At 38.0% G+C, this 19,228-nt stretch overlaps 1 protein-coding gene across 1 annotated transcript in view; it reads left to right on the plus strand.

Annotated features, from left to right (window-relative positions):
* The window catches only part of LOC108228546 (plasma membrane calcium-transporting ATPase 1), a 61,023-nt gene extending 47,813 nt beyond the window's left edge, over nt 1-13,210 (plus strand). The window contains exons 9-16 of the mRNA XM_037980922.1: nt 574-644; nt 2,576-2,761; nt 2,864-3,055; nt 6,865-7,078; nt 8,141-8,352; nt 8,446-8,553; nt 10,507-10,695; nt 12,282-13,210. Of these exons, the coding sequence (XP_037836850.1) occupies nt 574-644; nt 2,576-2,761; nt 2,864-3,055; nt 6,865-7,078; nt 8,141-8,352; nt 8,446-8,553; nt 10,507-10,695; nt 12,282-12,659 (1,550 nt within the window). The 3' untranslated portion in view covers nt 12,660-13,210. The remainder of the gene's footprint in view (nt 1-573; nt 645-2,575; nt 2,762-2,863; nt 3,056-6,864; nt 7,079-8,140; nt 8,353-8,445; nt 8,554-10,506; nt 10,696-12,281) is intronic.
* The last annotated feature ends 6,018 nt before the right edge of the window (nt 13,211-19,228 follow it).

Consider the following 19,228-nt stretch of genomic DNA (forward strand, 5'->3'; position numbering starts at 1 on the left):
TTTAGCCACCGAGTGAAGTAGTAACAGAGCTTGTAATAGTAGTTTTGCATTTAGTTAAAAATTGGTTAACCACAAATAGGATTGCTAAATGAAGCTCATTTGTTTTGAAAATGATGAGGGAGATGTCCATCACACATTTAGGTGCAGTGCTCCAGAACAACACAGCGGAGTTCTGCTCCACACCTCTTTTGGATCCATGAACCTCAGTTCAATGCTGAAAGCTCATTTCTATGCTGGCCATGCTCAGCTCTAGTAGTAATTCTTGAACGGTTAGAAGCACAAGGTAATTGTTGTGGAACTGTGCTGTACCAATTGGTGAACACCATTAGTGAGGGAGTTTTCAAACTTTCTTGCTTGTCACAGAAAGGCAGTTAAGTTTAGAACATGTTAAAAAAAATTGTACAGGAACTTTGCTCTTCAAATAGTCTCAGAGTCTTTGTGCCATCTCTAAAGGCCTTTCCATACTCCATAAGAAATCACAAAGTTGACTCTGGTTGGGTGATGAAAATTGGGTAATGAAAAACTGTAAGAATCAAACTCCTTAGAACAATCTATTTCTGGATCGGTTCGCAGCCGAGTGTGAAGTGGCCAGGATGAGGATTGGTGCCTCCAAATCCAAGACCATGGTCTTGAGCTGGAAAAAGGTAGAGTGCCTTCTTTGGGTCGGGGAAGGGATTGTGTCCCAAGTAGAGGAGTTTAAGTATCTTGGGGTCTTGTTCACCAATGAGGGAAAAATGGAGCGGGAGATCGACAGGCGGATTGGTGCTGCATCTGCAGTGATATGGGCACTGTACCAGTCTGTTGTGGTGAAGAGCGACCTGAGTCAAAAGGGGAAGCTCTCGATTTACCAGTCGATCTACGTTCCTACCCTCATCTATGGTCACAAGCTTTGGGTAGTGACCGAAAGAATGAGATTGCGAATACAAGCGGCTGAAATGAGTTTCCTCCACAGGGTGTCTGGGGTCTCCCTTAGAGATAGGGTGAGAAGCTCGGTCATCCGGGAAGGACTCAGAGTACAGTCGCTGCTCCTCCACGTCGAGAGGAGCCAGTTGAGGTGGCTTGGGCATCTGATTAGAATGACCCCTGAACGCCTCCCTGGTGAGATGTTCCGGGCACGTCCCACCGAGACAGTGTGTACTGTCTCAGTCTGTTTGATAAACATGTTTGGTCACAGTAAGGAAAGCAAGAATCTGTACAAGGACAAAAGAGTTGAGAAGCTGGCAGGATGAAATCTGTTTTAATTCTGTAGGAGGAGGGAGGAGATCCACAGGAGTTCGGATCCAAGTATCTCTCGGACTATGAAAGGTGTGTGCGAAAATGAACGGCTTGCAACCATATGACCGCAAAATTACTTCTTGACTTCTTATGGAGTATGCTGGAGCCTTAACTTGTCTCAAGAGCACTAGAGATGTATTTTGACACCTTCACAGGAGCTTTCCTCTAACAGAACAGAACTTTTTTTCAAATGTAGAAACATGGGGTCAAATGCCAAGGTGGATACAAAACAAGCTTAGGAAGGCAATGAAATAATGAGCACAGCCAAGAATAAAGTTTTACAAACAGTGCACAACAAAATAGGCTGTGATTTTCAAAAACTGGCCATTTCAAACAGCTGCACTGCTTGCAGGTTATGTGGTCCAAAAAACTCAGAATTCAGTGAGACTCCAAGAAAAGTTGATATATTTTCTGATAGCTTTGAATCACCAAATAGCCTCCCAATAGTCAAAGCCTTCAGTTTTCTCAAAAAATGACAGTGCGCCTTATAATCTGGAGTGCTTTATATATGTAAGAAGTTGTAATGTTTTAGTACAACTTTGGTAAACTACAAAGCCGCACCGCTTGCAGCATTAAGGCTCAGTTATAGTCGCGCAGGACTCTGCACACAGCGTGCAGACCTGAGCGAGCGGTGTAGGTATTTATACTTGATTCTTACGGCGGTGCAGTATTCTTCCGTGAGTTTTGAATGTTTGATTATTTTTGTGATATCTCATAGATGTCATGATTTCTAGTATTTTTTGAGTTTGTTCTTAGTTTTGGTTTTGGGGTCTTGTTTTTCCTGCTTTCTTGGGTTTTGTTTTTTCCTTTGAGTTTTATTTTATACTTTTGGTTTTTGTTCTCATGTTCTGTCTTTGTATTGTCTCTGCCTCTTGGTTCTGTCATTGTCTTTATTTATCATTATCCTCTCTTTGCCCTCAGTCTACTCCTGGTTTCTTCCCACACCCATCTCCACCTGTCTGTAATTGTAATTACTCACCTGTGCCCACTTCCCATGATTTCCCTGTACTTTAAAATCTGGTCATTTTCTCCACCTCCCCGTCAGTTCATTGTTGGTGTTAGGTTCATGTCTTGTCTCTGGTCCCTCCTCGTTTTGCCTTGCCTTGTCTCGCTTTTGTCTACTGTTTGGATTTTTGTTATAGTTGTTTTGCTGCCATGCCAGCCCTTTGTTTTCTGTTTTGTTATTTAAATAAATTTTAGTTTTTTAGTAGTGAGTCTGCGGCCTGGGTTCCTCTTGCTCTCCACCGCCTTTGACAATAGAGGGATCATATAAATGCTGATAATCCAGTGCGCCCTATAGTATGGAAAATATGGTAATTCTTTTTCCTTATTCTGTCTCTGGGTTGTCTTACCTCTGTGTCTGTCCATTGTGTTGTTAGGTATCATCGACAGCACAGTCCTAGAGCAGAGGCAGGTTGTCGCAGTAACTGGAGACGGAACAAATGATGGTCCTGCCCTGAAGAAAGCAGATGTTGGCTTTGCTATGGTAACCTCTGTCATAGATTTGATCAAACTCACTCTGTAGCATTTCTGCAGAATAAGTGTGGAACAGATTAATGAAAGCTCGACTGCATGCTGTAATTCTCAGGGCATCGCAGGGACGGATGTAGCGAAGGAGGCATCTGACATCATCCTGACAGATGACAATTTCACCAGCATCGTCAAGGCTGTGATGTGGGGCAGAAACGTATACGACAGCATCTCGAAGTTTCTTCAGTTTCAACTTACTGTTAACGTGGTTGCTGTCACTGTGGCTTTCACCGGAGCCTGTATTACCCAGGTCAGATTTACCTGAAAAAAAATCTGCTGCTGATGTGATTCATGTTGGAGTTTGTTCATCCTGACACCAAAAGCCAGAGTGCTCAGATATTTTAGATGATCAACTTTTCCATCTGTTTAGCCCGGTGGTTCTCAACTGTGGGTGGTGTCATAACTGGGGGGGCTGTGTGACCACTCCTATTTTTAATTTTTTTTTTTTTTGAGCGAGTGAAGTGAAGTAAACTTTATTTATATAGCACTTTTCCGCAACAAGGCGACTCAAAGTGCTAGATGAATGAAGTATCCATCCATCCATCCATCCAAATATCTTAGATATTTTTTGTTATTTCTATTTATCTATTTTTAATACTCAGAAGCTGGTGGAGGAGTCTGTTATTGTTCTAGCAAAGTGGAGGTTCCATTAGATTGCTCTTTATTGGAAAAAGAAAGCTTAATCCAAAGGAAGCAATTCTGAGATAAAATGTCGCAAAAACTATTTTTTTTAACTAACAGTAATTCACACAAAAAAGTAAATCATAAGTTGTTGTTTTTTATTATTGTATAACATTTTTTTTCTGTTACAGTTGAATTAGACTAATTTGTTTTAGTCTGGAGGAACCCAGAGATGGCCTGGAAATCTTTCTCCCCCAAAATGGAGGCACAGCATGACAAGTTTGAGAACCACTGATTTAGCCATATGGGGCTCCAATCAGCAGGGTCACAGTAATAAAAAGAGTAACTACTTTCTAATGAGAGTTAACACAACATTTAGTGAAGTAAGAACATTGACAGCGTAACAGTGTGCAGAAGTGCCACCCGCTTTACTGAAACATGCCAATGTGTCACTGTTTCATAGCTGTGGGAACATGCATTTGTGTATTTCTATGACTCTAGACACCAGTAATATCAAATATTAGCAGTGAAAATGCACATTTTGCATTTTGTTTGCTGTGATTATGAAAATTATGCTGTATATTTAAGATATAAATAAAACAAAATTTATATTAATAAAATTAATATAAATAAAATTTCATTCATGACCTGATGCTAATCTGCCCACATTTTTCTGAGTTTTAAGTGGTTCACACACACATACAATAACAGTGGTGTTTTATATACCAGATTTACAAAATCTCAAAAATATCAAGTTATTTAAATTTAAAGATTTCAGAACAATTGTAATTGTAATATTTTTTATTTCTTTGTCTGTTCCCCCCTCCGATATTGTTGACAACTTTCTCTTTAATATTAAGCATTTCTGCATATGATCAGAGGTTACTAATGTCAAGATCAGAATAAAATAAGAGAAAAAAGGAGTAAAATTGCCCTCATTGAATGCATTTGAACTTACAGTGATTGTGCACATACAAGATATTGGTTGTTACAGAATAATTTCTTAAATTAAGAAAGTATTTAGTTTTTAGGAAGAAATAAGGTAATTTTTAAATTTATATACACATCTTAAAAAAGTACAGACAGGAGCAACAACAATCTGTCAAAGTAAGTGATATGAATATGAAACAGCTGGAGGAGTTTTTTTTTTCTTAACTTATTAGGTTAACTGGCAACAGGTCAGTATGAGGACTGGGTATAGTATATATATATATATAACCAGCATCCAAAATTTGTGGAACAATTTCAGAATAAAGTTCCTCAACAAAAATTTGGATGACTTTGAATCTATCTTCTACAGTTCATAATATCATTGAAGGATTTGAAGAAATTTCTGTCCCAAGGACAAGGCTGAAAGTCAATAATGGATGCCAATGGTCTTCGGGCCCTCAGGGGCCATTGCATTAAAACAGGTCTGATTCTATTATGAACATCACCGCATGGGCTCAGGAACACTTCCACAAATCATTGTCTGTAAACACAGTTCACTGTACCATCCTCAAATGCTGGTTAAAACTCTGCCATACAAAGAAGAAGCCAGATGTGAACATCATCCAGCCAGGGTCAAAGCACATTTAAAATGGAAGTAAAAACTGTTCTGTGGTCAGATGAATCAAAATTTGAAATTCTTTTTCGAAACCAAGGACACCATGTCCTCTGTAGTAAAGAGGAGATGGACCATCCAGACTGTTATCAGCACACAGTTCAAAAGCCTGCCTCTCTGATGGTATAGGGGTACATAAGTGACTCTGTCATAAGCAGCTTACACATCTGGAAATGCTCCATCATTGCAGAAAAGTTTATACAGGTTTTAGCTCAACATATGCTCCTATTCAGACAAGGTCTTTTTCAGGAAAGGCCTTACATATTGCCTTACTGGTGGATATGTAACAACAAATAAAAGTGTTTTGTCTGATTTCCATTTTGGATGAGAAAGACTCAAAAGATGTATGACTAATAAGTGGTTTTGCATTAATCAATAATGCTGACTGAAAAATAACAGCTACTCCTCCACCTAGACCTGTTGTTCTAGGAACATCAAAATTTAGATAATTAGCAGGAGTGGATTCATTTCTACTAATAAAATCCTTCTGTTGTAGCCAGGTTTCTATAAGACAAATTCAATTAATTCGATGATCAGTTATCAAATGATTAACTAACAAAGACTTAGACGACAGAGATGTTATGTTCAGTAATCCGCATTTAATGAATCTATTTATTTGGTAAAGTAATTGTGTTTTTTTTATGTCATTTTTATGATTTATTTTTCTAAAGATGTCTGGTTAATTTATTTTGGGCCGTGGGCAAGCTCACACCATTTCAGTGGGGGTTTGGGTGGGTAACAGAGGAGAAGCAGCAAAGAGGTGTGTAAGACTACAACTCTGCTTCCTGGACTGGAACCTGGGTTGTCAATAATTTGGATGACTAACAAAATTGGACAAATTCCTAGAAAGAAGAGCTGCTTCACCCAAAGTGGGATGGATGCCATCTCTCCGCAACAGACCAGGTTTTCCCCAAAAAGAACTCCAATTATCTATGTAGCCCACATTGTTTTCAGGACACCACCTGGACACTCAGAGGTTGAACAACAACATAGGACTAAACAAGTCATCACTGGTCTGGGAGGGGGCCAGAGAAAACTACAGTCCAACATAGTTTTTGCAAAGTTACACATCAAAGCAGCATTAATTTTAGTGACCTCCAATTGGTGTAACCGGGTGTCATCACCGCCGACGTAAATAACAATCTTACTGTATTTAACCTTAGTCAGCAGTTTCAGGTAGGATTCAATGTCGCCTGCTCTGGCCCCGGGAATGCATTTGACTATAGTTGCTGGAGTCCCTAGTACCACATTTCGGACTATGGAGTTGCCAATTACCAGGGTAGGTTTCAGCAAATCATTGTATTCTGTTTTTATTTACATTTTGCGCAATTTCACAACTTTGTCGAAATTGGGGTTGTAGATCATAAAGCCCTTGCAAAGTGAGCCTCTGACTTGTCACACCAACTCTCTCCACTTGCACTGTTTGCCCACATTTAAATGAGGTATTATATAGCATTTAGAGGAAACCCTTCCATATTTATGTAAATAACTTCCAGAGAAACAGCATTTGATTTTCAAAGCTCAGCACAGTTTGCAACATTATCTGTCTCTAAAGAAAAAAGTGAAAAAGTTTAGCAATCTGCTGCACTGTTGACTTCATAAAAAGAAAGCAGAGATGAAGAAGTAGTATTAATCCTCTCTTCCAGTGAAATGTCTGACATTTTTGCACTACAAATACTTAAATAAAATAAATAACTTTTCTTTGTTCAGAATACCAAACCTTCAATTTGTAGAACATGCTAACACACAATGTTCACAGAGGTCCAGATCAGTACTGTGAACTACATGAAAAGCTGTCTTTTGCTAACAGACCTGTTTATCTGTGTCATTTCCAGGATTCTCCCCTGAAAGCTGTGCAAATGTTATGGGTCAACCTGATCATGGACACCTTCGCCTCTCTGGCTCTCGCCACCGAGCCACCAACTGAGGCCCTGCTGCTCAGAAACCCATACGGCCGCAAAAAGCCGCTCATTTCTCGGACCATGATGAAGAACATTCTGGGACACGCAGTCTACCAGCTGACAATAATCTTCACTCTTCTCTTTGTTGGTCAGTCAAAGATCCACGACTTCAAGGCCTAACTCTTTGAGTTTTTGAGTTTAAAGCAATTTATTAAAACCAGCATTTCTTGAAGAAATGCAAATCAGCGGCCACTCTTCATGGCAGAGTTTTAAACTAAGGTCATCTTATATTTAGAAATGACAAAGTTGTGGCATTTGGATCAAACCTTATGAATTACATTATATACACTCTCACTCCTACTGGTGAAGATGACTCTTAGCTACTACCAATAAAATTGTATTTGCTACGGTAGATTAGCTATGTCTGGCAACTTGAATTGAGTTGAATCCAGAAGTTAATCAATTGAACGTGTACATCCAAGGATGATTTAGTGAGAGTTTCACTGTCCTGTAGTTCATGTGATATTTTGCTAACAGACAAACAAGGTTGACATCAACAGTTAGTTTTAAAGAAAGATGTAGCTCAATGGAAAGTACTCAAAATATGTGTTGTGAATAAGTCTTAGCTACCAAAATACCAAAATTTAGTTTAAAATTGTTAAAATTGACTGAGTTACAGTCATTTTTGTGTTTTTTTGCAGTCAGTGAGTTGTGGTGGCCATCTTTACTCCAAAAAATAATCAGTTGTTCACACAGTGATTATTATCTAGAATTTTCATTAAAATTCATTTTGTGGTTTGTTAGACTTTTTGCTAACAGGCAGTTAATGTCTGGTTTTAATGTCCGCCGCCGAAGGCAAAAGGCCAGCGGTGTTTAACCCATGTCTGTGTGTGTGTTCATTTTTCTGAAGCATTAGCAAAATGTCTCATGAACCACTGGATAGATTTTAATGAAACACTCAGAAAGTAACTTTTAGAGTGAACTCCATGCAAGATGGCCACCACAGCTAAGTGACCTTGCAAAACACAAAAATGGATAGAACTCAGACAGTTTTACAAATATAGAGCTAACATTTGGTGTGGTAGTAGCTGAGACTGCTCCTCAACTTATACTCCAAGTCTAACTGAACGTGCAACATCTGTTTTTAAGACTTTGTCAGTAACAGTTGAAGTCAGCTCTGACTGCAGACACGTTTCTCTTCCTCTCACAGGTGAGAAGATGTTCGACATCGACAATGGCAGGAATGCCCCCCTCCACGCTCCACCCTCTGAGCACTACTCTATCGTTTTCAACACGTTTGTCCTCATGCAAATCTTCAATGAGTTCAACGCACGCAAGATTCACGGGGAGAGGAACGTCTTCGAGGGGGTTTTCAGGAATCCCATCTTTTGCTCCATCCTCCTGGGAACCTTTATTGTCCAAGTAACACTTCAGTAGAAAAGAAATTGTCCCAACAGTTTAGAACATCACTGTTATGTGACTAAAAAATGTTTTTCTTGTTGTTGTCTCTTGCAGATAGTAATTGTGCAGTTAGGCGGGAAGCCGTTCAGCTGTGCACCACTGTCCATTGAACAGTGGCTGTGGTGTGTCTTCCTGGGCTTTGGCAGTCTCTTGTGGGGACAGGTAGAATCCTTTGTGTTTGTTCAACTTTAGTTTGATTAGAAATATTACACAGAGGCTGAGGACAATTACATGTTCAGAGTTTGAGAGAGAAGAATACTATTTCCAAGCATATTATATCCCACAAGATCCTATCAAACACTTATTATTAACAACAGTGAGCTAATATTGTACAAATGCTGAGTCAGCATTCACAGTTTTCCTGTTTATAGTTTCTTTTGAAGGTTTTGTACAAACTACTTTGACATAATTTGTGCTATTTTAACCAATCACATGTTAAACCATTTGACTCATTTGGGAATACTGTGCAATGATTTTTACACTTTTTGAATTTAACTTTGTTTAGAAAGTTTTCACCTCAGACATACATTGAGATCTCTTGAATTTGTACAAAAACTTTTTCCTAAAATCTGCTTCAACACACTAGCTCTGTTTTTGTCTTCTTATGCTCCTTTTAGCTTTTAGTTACTGTCTAGCTAGATTTAGCTTTCAGCTAAAGTGTTGCTACATTTACATTTTAGCAACTATTTTGCAACAAGAACCTTTTAGCTACAATTTTGCAAGTTTTTATTTTATGCTCTAGTAGTACTAATTTGAAGTTTTAGTGAATGTTTTACTACATTTAGAGTTTAGCAACTATTTTACTAATTTGACCTTTTGCCACCGTTTTCTTAGTTTTAGACTCTGTTTTGCTTATTTTAACTGTAACAATGCAGTAAACAAGTTGTTCAACAAATTTCAGCAAAGTCATTCAGCACTCACCATTTGCAATGCATTTTTTTCTGAAAATGCAAAAAAAACAATATTTAAATGCCTAGCATTGCAAATGTTTTGGACATAGGACCATTTTATGTTGTGAAATGATGGCACTGTAGCCATTTTGGTTAATCCTTTAAGTACCTTTAAGGGTTTAACCTTCATATAGCTACTTAGGAATATGTGTTGTGAATGACTCTCAGCTTCTACCACATCAAATTTTAGTTGAATATCTGTTATTTTTGGCTGAGCTTTAACCATTTTTGTCTTAGCTAAGTTTGATTAGCTGTGGCGGCTATCTTGATTTGGGTCAACTCCCGAAGTTAAACAGCTGTAGATGTACAGCTGATAATTACTTTCTAAAAAGTTCATTAAAATCTGTCCAGTAGTTTTCGAGGCATTTTGCTAACAGACAAACAGGGTTGACTTCAGCAGGTAATGCTAAAGTTGTAAGCAAAGATATCACACAATGAGAAGCACTCAAGAGTATGTGCTGTGAATCATACCACATTTTTGCTCAGTAACTGTAAATTGACTGTATTGTAATCATTTTTCTTTTTTTCTAAGTTCAGTAGCCTGTGGAAGCCATCTTGAATAAGGTCTTCTCTAAAAGTTAATCATTTGTAGATGTACAACCAATGATTATTTCCTAAAAGCTTCATTAACATTTGTCCAGTGGTTCATGAGATATTTTGTTAAAACAGAGAGTTGACTCCAAGTAACGGCAGAATTTTAGACAAAGATCTTGTGCAATTTTTTAGTGCTTAGATTATGTGCTCAGGATCACTCTCAGCTACTAACACACCAAATGTTAGGTGAATATCTTTGAATCTGAATGTTGTAGCCATTTTTAAGGTTTTATTTTTTTCCACGGTCAATTGGCTGTGGCAGCCATCTTGAACTAAGTTGACTCCAATAGTGAATCAGTTTAAGATGTACAGCTAATGATTACTTTCAACAACTTTCATTCACATTTGTCCAGTGAGTTGTGAGATATTTTGTTAACAGGCAGGCACATGAACACACAGACACAGGCAAAAACATTCTCATCCAGCTTTGCCTTTTGGCTGCGGGCAGTAGAAGTGTGAACTAATAAAGCATCTCTTTCTGCAGCCTCATCGTCAGACAACAGTTTGACTGAATAGTTTAGGTCAAAGAACTGTTGTCTCTGATTGGTGCATCCTGTTTGTCCTCTCCCAGTTCGTGTCCAGCATCCCCACCAGCTGGCTAAGGTTTCTGAAAACCGCAGGTCACGGTACGCAGCAGGAGGAGATCCCTGAGGAGGAGCTGGAGGAGCTGGAGGACAATGATGAAATTGATCACGCTGAGATGGAGCTCAGGAGGAGCCAGGTGCTCTGGTGCCGTGGCCTCAACCGCATCCAGACTCAGGTATGATAATAAAATAATAATAGTCTTAGTCTCATAACAGTGTCTACTTCTGGCTGTAAATCTCTGTAGTTCGGCACGCTCCAGCTCACGTGATTATTTAGGAAATATTTCAAAAATAAACCCTTTTTTACACTAGAAAGTTTGAACCACCTCCCAGATCAGTCAAGTTACTTTTGCTTAACCTTTAACCTGTGTCAAAAGACAAATGACTCAGCTTTTCTAGACATTATGGTAATTGTCCACATGCTGTCCCAGTTTCCCTCTATTTCTCTCTGCCTTGTTCTCTCCCTCTGCAGAGAGAAGCCAACACAGTTTAAAAGCTGTCTGTCTCATTCAGAGACAGTGACATTAATAACATTATTCTGCAAACACAGCATTACTACAACATTAAACACGAATCACAGGAACAATCATTTTCCCTCACAACTGAACTGAGAGTACAGAAAATAAATAATTGAAAAACCCAGTTTGACAGATCCACCAGAATCCTGACCATAAACTCTCCAGAATAACCTTTCTTTCTTTCTTTCTTTCTTTCTTTCTTTCTTTCTTTCTTTCTTTCTTTCTTTCTTTCTTTCTTTCTTTCTTTCTTTCTTTCTTAATACTCAACTGGATAGGTAGCATAAGTCAGAAAGTCCTGTCTTCTATCTTTTAATAAGACAAAATTAGCATTAAAAAGTATATTAAACAGCTTTTGGACCAGACTTTACAAAACTCATAGTTTGCTTTTCCAAACACTAACAAAATTTTAGTTTCTGCTTTTCTTTTCATTCATTTCACCATGAATAAGAAATAAAAAGCCTCTAAAGGTCTACCTTTATTTTATATTGAAGTTACTATCAGTTTGTTTTACATTTTCATTTGATTATTCATGTATTTAGATATTTATATTTTATTTTTGCTTGAAAAACATTTTTTAACTGAATTAAAACTGAAGAGCAACTGTCTGTTTTAAACATTAAAAACAAAATGTTGGACAAGCTAAAAATCCAATCAAGCTGAAGAAATTGTCTGTGGAAATGCTGTGGGAATGCAACAGAACCTGAGTTGTTCAGGCTATGAATATCAGAACATTTGCTAAAAGCAAAATGTTTCAAAAGGCTAACTAAAAGCTTTTTTTGCTACCATTCTGCTACTTTTAGCTAGCAGTAATAAAAGCAATAAGTAGCAAAAGAATAACTAAAAGCTAAATGTAGCAAAAGGCTAGTTGAGAACTAAAGGTAGCAAAATGGTTACAAAACTTAAAAGTGGCAAAAGACTAGCTAAAACTAAAAGTAAAAGGTTAGCTTAAAATAGCAGAAACACTGAAAGTAGAATTAGAAGACAAAAATAGAGCAGGTATACTGCAACAATTTTCAAAAAGAGCAATGGTTTTGTTTCAGTGGAAGTATCCAGTTAATCCAGTTAAATGTTTAGAGGAGAATTAAAGTCATAAAATCTGAAAGTCATAATGCCTATGGCCTGAATGAGCTGAATGTTTTGATATATGAATAGCTAAAACAGCACGACAAATGCAGATGTAGCTGGATTGCAAAAAAACATGGAACAATAAAAGGCAGAGTAAATTTGTCTCTCTTGTCTCTTAGATCCGTGTGGTGAACGCCTTCAGGGACAGCATGTCCCCCTATAGTCTGGAGACACCCGAGTCTCGCAGCTCCATTCACAACTTCATGAGCCACCCTGAATTCCGCATCGAAGACTTTGACACTCAGATCCCCCTGATCGACGAAAACGAGGATGAGGATGATCCCCCCACCAAACGAAACTCCATCATCCCCCCACCTCTGACCGGACTCTCCAACCAGCCCTCTCTCCCCTCCTCGCCCAACCAAAACAACAGTGCCACGGACCGCATCATCCCGCTGCATAAAGACGGCTCGAGGTCTGGTCTGATCCCGCCCAACTCTGCGGGGCTGCCGCCCTGTCCGGGAAGCCCCCTGCACAGTTTGGAGACCTCGCTCTGAAGCCCCACCTCACACACTACCACTTCCTGTCACAGTTGTTCATAAAATGGAACAACAAGAGGTCAGGTTCTTCTGAGAGATGAGGACTGATAAAAACATTTTAAAAAGACTTTTCTGATTGGTTGTGGTTCACCTGCTGACATTCAGGATGCTGGAGGCAGAGAAGTCTTTAGATATGAGGACTGCTGTTTTCTTCTTCAATAGACATATGTTGTTCAGGAAAAGTGTTTGCGAAATGATCTATCTTCAGTTTTCATATGTGTAAACATTCTTGTTGATGTAGTCAGAATTTATCTAAATACTCAGTTTGTCAGTTTGTCAGATTGTCAGCTGACAAGCTGACGTAAACTCTTGGTGACACATTCAATTTCAGTTGGTGTTGAGTTTTAACTTTAAAAATCTGTGACTGAAATGTTTAGAGTCTTTCTTCTTACAGAGAATTGTGTTGTTAGAAAGACAGGTTTTGAGTAAATGTTTTTTTTTCTTTTGTATTTTAGGTTGTTGTTTAAAAAGATGGAAAACAAATGTTAATAAAACTATGGGTGAATATTCAATTAGGCTGTTTTTATTCTATTTTATGCTTTTTTTATTCACCTATTTATTTAATTATTATTTTACATACATTCACATTCATTTATTTTAAAGTGGTGACTAAAAAATGATCTGTTGAAATTACATTTTAATCACCACTGTTTTCAAAGCACTACGAGGTTGACGAGTTACTGAAATAAAACTTTATTTTATCAAGAAAAATGTCAGTTGACAAACCTCTCACTCAGATAGCATTTGTATTGGGTTTTTTTTAGCTAATACTAAGGCTCTTTATTATCTGGTACCAGAGAGAGAGAATCACACATCTCCCTCTGACATGAGGACGAGTTGCATCTTCACTTATACATGGGTGTAACCAATGCCGTTAGCTCCTCCTTATCTTACAGAAAAAGGTTTCTACACATCCCTATGGCTAATGGTTCATTCTGCCTTGCCTATAGTATGGTCACACAATGTCAGAATGAGATAAGCAAACTGTCGATCGTAATGGTCCGTCTCTTTTACTATGCATGGGTCACAGCAGATAACTACATGAATAGATGAATACAATAAAATAAAGCATCCCCCCAATAGTTAAGAGCCAGGTGAAAAGACGTGCATGTTATCAGTGGTTCCCAATGGCGTGTCTGATACAACTAAATTTTTAAAAAATAATTTGTGGTATTACTGGAAATAAGAAACTAACTGTTCATAAAATTTCCTCAAAGGATTTTTTTTTGTTTTCATAATCTTCCCCTCTTTTTACAGATTTGACAAAACAGGATGTTGTGCTCTACTTCCAGCTCTGTTGCTACCAGGCCAGTCACTTTTGGACCAAGTGTCTTTGTAAGTCAAATCAAATCAAATCAAATTTATTTATGTAGCACATTTAAAAACAACTGCCATTGGCCAAAGTGCTGCACACAAAACAATAAACTACTACTATTTCATATAACAAAGGACAATGCATTTTTGCCTATAACTCCTAAACCGTAAGTCGTACGCTCAAAATCTTGATGTCACCTGAAACGTTGGATGATTCTGCATCTTTTTACATTGGCCCTGCCCAGGCCCGCCTAACTAGATTTTTTGCTATAATGCGATTAAGGCAAAACCTACTTTTGAATACTACTCCCACAATATGAGCTGGATCCACGTGAAACTTGGTACATAACATCTGTAGGCCGATCTGCTAACACAATAATTACAAAGTTTAAAAAACTTTGAAATTTACGCGAGTGACGCAATACCAAACATTTTAGTGATAGCTAGCACAACGGTTAAATATGAATATCTCCTCCATCCACCTCGCATGATCATCATGAAATTCCTGAACTATCAAGACAAGATGAGAGTGATGACAGCAGCCCGTCTGAAAGGGAAGGTGATGTACAACAACAGCCATGTGATGTTCTTCCCTGACCTATCTGCGGAGGTGATGAAACACCGGAAACAGTTCACTCAGGTAAAGCAGCAGCTCTGCGATCTGAATATAAGCTTTGGACTGATATTCCCAGCAAAGATGAGGATCTTTCATTGCGGCAACCGCTACCTCTTCCACACACCAACGGAGTATTTACACAGCCAAATTAAAGGATCTCACTGAGACTTGACAGGAATAGTATTCTGTATGACAAAATCATTAGACAACATATATATCGAATAAGTCTCCTCCGACAGAAGTGGGGTAAAATTCTCAACCAGTATGGTTGGACTACGACCATAAAGTTACTGTGCAAGCTAATAAGTATAAGCCGTTCCTACTCTTGTTAAACCAGGATTAGTAATATAACCAAGTCATAGGACTAAGGGGAAAGGGGAATATGAGATCTCCACTGGTGGGAAATCTCAAGGGTGTTCTTTATGTTTGTAAATGTTCAATGTTTTCAAGGTGCACTGTTCCTCTAGTTGAAAATTGCAAGTTGTTCAAGTTGAGACAAAATATTGTCGGGGTAGATATTTGCCTATTAATAAATGAGTAATGAAACCAATGTTGAAATGATATCCTGAAATGTAAGAGGCCTTAGGAAACTGATTAAGCTAAAAAAAAGTAATGAATAGGCTCAAACAATATCACCCAAAAATGTTTTTTATCCAAGAAACTCATTTACTCACAAACAAAGTTGCTCGATTACACAGAAGATGGCCAGGCCAGGTACTCTGAAGTTAATTTTCATCACATTCTAGGGGGGTGGCAATACTTATTCATAAATCCCTAGCTATATGTATATTAAAAAAAAACCTGTTATAGATCCAGCTGGGAGATTCATTATAATCCAAAGCTCACTGATGAACCAAAATCTAATATTGGTTAATCTATATAGTCCTAATATAGATTACCCTGATTTCTACAATCATTTATTAATTTCTATTGCTGGTCTCCAGGGTGAAGTTATCATAGGCGGGGACTTTAATTGTACTTTGGATCCTGGGCTCGACTGTTCAACAGGCTCAGACCTGTCCCACCCTAGAAGCAGGCAGGTCATACAACACTTCATGTCTGAATTAAATTTAAAAGATATATGGAGAGTTGAAAATCCAACAAAGAGAGAATATTCATGCCATTCAACTACCTATAATAGCTATAGTCGTATTGATTACTTCCTGATTTCAAATTCACTGATCACCAGAATTAACAGCTGTACATACAAAAGCATACTGATCTCGGATCACTCAATATGTATGCTTAAATTTTTTCCCCTAAATGCTTTTAGACAATAATATTTGGAGCTTAAAACCTCACTGGTTGCAATCGCCTAAATTTTTGAAGTATGTTGAACAAAATATTGATGACTACTTTTACCTTAATAAATCTGAAACTACAGCATCTATTAGATGGGAGGCCTTCAAGGCATTTATTCGGGGTCAGATGATAAGTTACACAAAAAATAAATCGAATAAAAATGAAATGGAGATGTTAGACCTTGAAGGACAAATTAAAGAGACCGAACTCGAGATAAACTCAAACAATTCTAAAGAAAAAAAACAAGAACTCTTACTCCTAAAAGCAAGATACGATAAACTAACTACTGATAAAGCTTCAGCAGAATTATTTAGACTGAAACAGACTTACTATGATCAAGGAGAAATGGCGGGAAAACTTTTGGCATGGAGGATAAAGACTTTGCAGACTAAGAGGACAATAAACGAAATTACAATCTCTGATGAAAACACCAACGATCCTCAAAAAATAAATGAACACTTTAAAGATGATTACACAGAGTTGTATAAATCTAAGGGTTTTACATCCCAGGCTTCACTTAACTCCTTCTTTGATTCTATAAATATTCCCACACTTAGTGAAGAAGCAAAATTAGAATTGGATATGCCAATATCTATGAATGAACTCTCAAATGCAATTGATAAATTAAAAACAGGAAAAGCCCCGGGTCCAGATGGGATTCCTTTAGATGTTTATAAAATACATAAAAACAAGCTCTTGCAACCCCTCTATAATATGTTAATGGAAAGTTATACAACAAAAGAAATGCACCCCTCAATGCGAAACGCCATCATAACAGTAATACTTTAACCTGGGAAATCCCACACAAAATGCAAAATATAGACCAATTTCACTTATTAATTCCGATTCCAAGATATTGGTTAAGGTTCTAGCAATGAGACTTAAGAAATTTCTGCCCTCACTCTCTGATCCAGACCAGAACGGATTTGTAAAGGGGAGGCAGGCCTACCACCGTATCCGCAGAATTTTGAATATATTACATGCAAAATACAAACATCCAGATACAGCTGTCACAGCTCCATCTGTTCCTGCCACACCTCTTGCCACAGTCACGTAACTTTCCACAGTCCCACAGTTCAAGCCACGCCCATGTTGCCATGCCCACGCATGGCTCATCCGTCTCACCTGTTCCTGTCACCATAAATACCCACAGCTCCCACACCTCAGTGCCAGATTATTGAAAGCCTAACCGCTAGTAAATGTCCAGCGTACTACTCTTGTTCATGCCTGATCTTGACCCTTGCCTGTTTCCTGACCATCGTCTCCTGCCTGCTCCCTGTCTGATACTGCTCTGGATTCTGATCTTCCGTTACCGACCTTCCTTCACTCATCTGGACCTCGCCCTTTGGATTCTCCCTGTCTGGTTTTGGCTTCGGAACTCTGACCCACCGGTAACGACCTCACGCCTGGATTTGGACTTTCCCTCTCATCTCAGCCCCTTTCAGACCAGCCGGTCTGCACCTTATAACCAAGCTAGAGTGGACTTACCAGTTCCGGTCCCGACACTAGTCGATCACGTGAGTGAGACGATCACAGACTTTGACTCTGCTTCCAGCTTACTGGCAATAAAATCCTTAAAACGTTGTTGTGTGGTTGTGAGTCTGAATTCTGCCAAGCCTCGCCTTGTCAACAGCTTTATTATCCCTTGATGCAGAAAAAGCATTCGATAGAGTGGAACATAATTATCTCTACAAAGTTCTCTCTCAATTTGGTTTTGGTAGTTATTTCATAAACTGGATTAAAATACTTTATAATAAACCTACTGCCTCATTTATAACTAATAATATGGTTTCTAAACCGTTTAATTTAGATAGAGGCACACATCAGGGATGTCCCCTTTCACCCTTTTGTTTTTGTTCTGGGAATTGAACCATTGGCTATTGCCATAAGAAACAACCAATGTATCACTGGTGGATCATTGCCAGCACCTCATTTACAGCTGGCATTAAAATTAATGATACTGAATCCAAAATTGGGCTATTTGCTGATTACATAATTTTAATGTTGTCCAAATTAAAATACTCTATTCCCCAACTACTCAAAACTGTTAAAGAATTTGGCAATATCTCTGGTTATAAACCTAATGAATCTAAATCTAAATCTGCCATTCTATTCCTTAAACACTCTGAAAGAATCAATCCACTGATTCATACAAACTTTCAAGTGGAAAAAGAAGGCCTTCCTTACTTAGGAATAAACATTACTCCAAAAATAAATGACCTGGCCAAGGCAAACTATACACCAACAATTAATATGGTCTATATTGCCTATCTCTATGATTGGTCATATAAACATTCTCAAAATGAACATACTTCCAAAATTCCTATATCTGTTTCAGGCCATCTCCCTTGGTCCACCAGATAATTTTTTTTACTAAGATTCAAACAATCTTCGGTAATTTCATTTGGAAGAATAGACGAGCGAGATTGCATCTATCATTATTATATCTTCCATATGACAGAGGAGGGCTAGGAGTGCCAAATCTTAAATGGTACTACTGGGCTGTTCAACTTTCTGCTGCCTCCTCCTGATTTTCACCAACACCTTAAGCCAATACAAATGGCTAATGAGAACATACGTTACCCCAGCATTACTAAACAAATTTGATTCTAACATTCCAGACATATGCGCTAAATGTGGGGATAAAGGCACTCTGATTCACTGCCTATGGGAGTGTCTTGAGATTCAGAGTTCTTGGAGGGAAGTTTTAGAAAAAAAATTTCACATCACAGGCAATAAACTGAACTCTTGTCCTCTACTATGTATCTTAGAAATTTTTCCCTTTGACAATGGATTAAGCAAAACTGTCCAAAAGACCATAACTTACTGTTTGATACAGGCAAAATATACTATAGCTAGATCCTGGAAATCTACCTCAAGACCTCAACTAAAAACTTGGATGACCATGTTATCAAGCTCTCTGGCCCTGGAGAAACTCACCTTTATGATTAATGGTAAATATTATGGGGCGTCGTTTGTAAACGAGCTTGTGCTCAAAATTCATGCCTAAATTTTGTCACATTTAGCTTCAAACACTGTTTAAAAATGTAGTGTGGATTTTCTGATGTCATCTTAAATGTTATATCTAAATGTTATATGTTAAATCTAAATATTATGTTAAATCTAAATGTTATATGTTAAATCTAAATCCTAAATGTTATATCTAAATGTTATATGTTAAATCTAAATATTTAGCTAATATGCAAATTTTTAATGCCTGAAACAGGAAGTACCAAAATAAAAGCTTGACACTAGGCTGAAGTTTGCTGAAATACTTTAGTAAACTAAACATTTA

This window comes from Kryptolebias marmoratus, linkage group LG17 (genome assembly GCF_001649575.2).
Source record: "Kryptolebias marmoratus isolate JLee-2015 linkage group LG17, ASM164957v2, whole genome shotgun sequence".
Taxonomy (NCBI): domain Eukaryota; kingdom Metazoa; phylum Chordata; class Actinopteri; order Cyprinodontiformes; family Rivulidae; genus Kryptolebias; species Kryptolebias marmoratus.